This window comes from Trypanosoma cruzi, genomic scaffold (assembly GCF_000209065.1).
Source record: "Trypanosoma cruzi strain CL Brener 1047053517185 genomic scaffold, whole genome shotgun sequence".
NCBI classification, from domain to species: domain Eukaryota; phylum Euglenozoa; class Kinetoplastea; order Trypanosomatida; family Trypanosomatidae; genus Trypanosoma; species Trypanosoma cruzi.
Window position 1 is genome coordinate 1 of NW_001849313.1, and position 1,816 is coordinate 1,816.

At 48.1% G+C, this 1,816-nt stretch overlaps 2 protein-coding genes across 2 annotated transcripts, besides 3 other annotated features; both read left to right on the plus strand.

The window, feature by feature from the left end:
* Tc00.1047053432867.20 (hypothetical protein, conserved) lies at positions 1 to 239 on the plus strand (the record flags this gene model as incomplete). Its single annotated transcript, XM_797421.1, has 1 exon — positions 1 to 239. A coding segment is annotated over one exon (239 nt), but the record flags the coding sequence as incomplete, so codon positions are not given.
* Positions 1 to 1,816: a sequence feature (haploid, Esmeraldo-like haplotype).
* Positions 810 to 845: a sequence feature (AT_rich).
* Positions 856 to 933: a microsatellite.
* On the plus strand, positions 1,040 to 1,816 carry Tc00.1047053432867.10 (hypothetical protein, conserved; the record flags this gene model as incomplete). The annotated part of the gene is made up of 1 exon (XM_797422.1): positions 1,040 to 1,816. A coding segment is annotated over one exon (777 nt), but the record flags the coding sequence as incomplete, so codon positions are not given.

The window sequence follows — 1,816 nt, forward strand, 5'->3', positions numbered from 1 at the left end:
GCGACAGCGGCGAGGAGGTCATCACGGAGGATAACACGATGGTTCTGCGTCCTCCCCGGGAGCTGCTGCTTACGAAGGAGGATCTCTTAAAGTTTGTGGAGTTGGTGCAGGAAACCCCTTTGAAGCGGGTGAAGGAGTCGCCTGTGGTGTGGCGCTTCATTGAGGAAAAGGCACGGCGGCTTAGGATGAGTGAATTGCTGAAGACCGTCGAGCAGCAGGCTGTCGTTGCGACGGCGTAGGCGGTGGAGATGTGCCGTAATCGCGATTGTCTTTCCCACCCCTCACAATCGCCTTTATGCGCACAAACGAGGCGGCACCCACGAGAACACACACAAAAGCGAAAAGAAGGGGGGGGGGGGGGGGGGGAAAGAACTGGTAATGATTTATCAACGGCAATAACCACAAATATATTTATTTATAGACGCATTAAAAAAGGGATGCGGGGGAGTCTTCAGACCTCCGTATGTGCGTCTTTTATTTCATACTGCAGTTGCCGGTGGAGCGGCGTCGGATGGAGCGGTGCCCGCGACTGCATCTTAGCGCAGGGATTTTTGAAGGAAAGGATGGGAGAGAGAGTAGTGAAAAAACAAAAAAAATAAATAAAACAACAGCAGCAACGAAAAAAAAGAAAGGGGGCGCGGTGGTTGGGATGGTGGGATTGTAACGACATCTTTTCTGCTCTGTGTTTCCTCACTGTGTTTGGGTCGATGTGGTAAACTAAACCGAAGGTGCACTGGAAACATGATACCCTCCTTTTGTCTCTGTGTCCTTTTTTCTCCCCCCATTTACTCCCATTTTGTTGCTGCTGGTTTTTTTTTTTAAATTATTTTTTTTATTCATTAATTCAACTTCTCTTTATTATTATTATTATTATTAAATATTATTTTTTTTGTGTGTTTTTATCTTTTGAATTTTATTATTATTATTATTATTTTAATTCATTTCTTTGTGTCATTGCAGGTGCCAGAAGAGAAGGGGATTTACCACTGGCCTGGGGCGGAAGGAAGCACACATGACGGTCGCAAGGGATGCATCAAGCATGCCAATTGTGGCGCACTTTGAGTTACACACCTCAAAAGTTGGCCACGATGATGCATGTATGCATTGGCTCAAGGGCCGCTACTTTCGTGAAGGTAACATTGGCGTAACGCAACAAAAAAACACTGTAGAAGACACTGACATACTTCTTTCAAGGATGGAAAATGACTTGGCTGCTTGCGCCACGCATCGATGGGCACACTTCTCTCAACGTTCGCCAGTTTACGAGGCAACCTCGCCGCGGACGGACAACACCCAATTGAACAAAGTGGAGGTGCGCATAGAGGAGTGCAACGCCACCGGCAAGGACGGTGAATTTATTGTTAGTGTGCAGGATCCCCATTCGAGAAGGGCATTGGGTATACGCGAGGATAAAATGCTAGCGGAGCCCTCGCGCCATATCTTCACTGAGGCGGTGCGTAAAAGAAATCAAACCCGTCTTGCAATGGAGATTGAGGCTGCTGGCAAATTACATGACGTGACGAATGTGCGCCGCCCTTACTTTGGGGGATATTTCCTTCCGCCCCACTCTGTTGGCCCGACGCGGTTTTTGTTGTTCCCGCAATGGATGCACGACGTTCACTTGGATGCCACGCAACCGCAGGAGTTGCCGTACTTTCTTCGAGGCACCATTGACCGAAAGTCAGGCTGCACGAGTGACGAAGGCGCGGAAATGTCAGAAGACAAACGGGGACCGCTACACAAATTCCTGAAGAGCATTATTTTTAATGCATCGTTTGCTCGTAAATTCCCTGAAACCATGCCACGGTGGGGAATT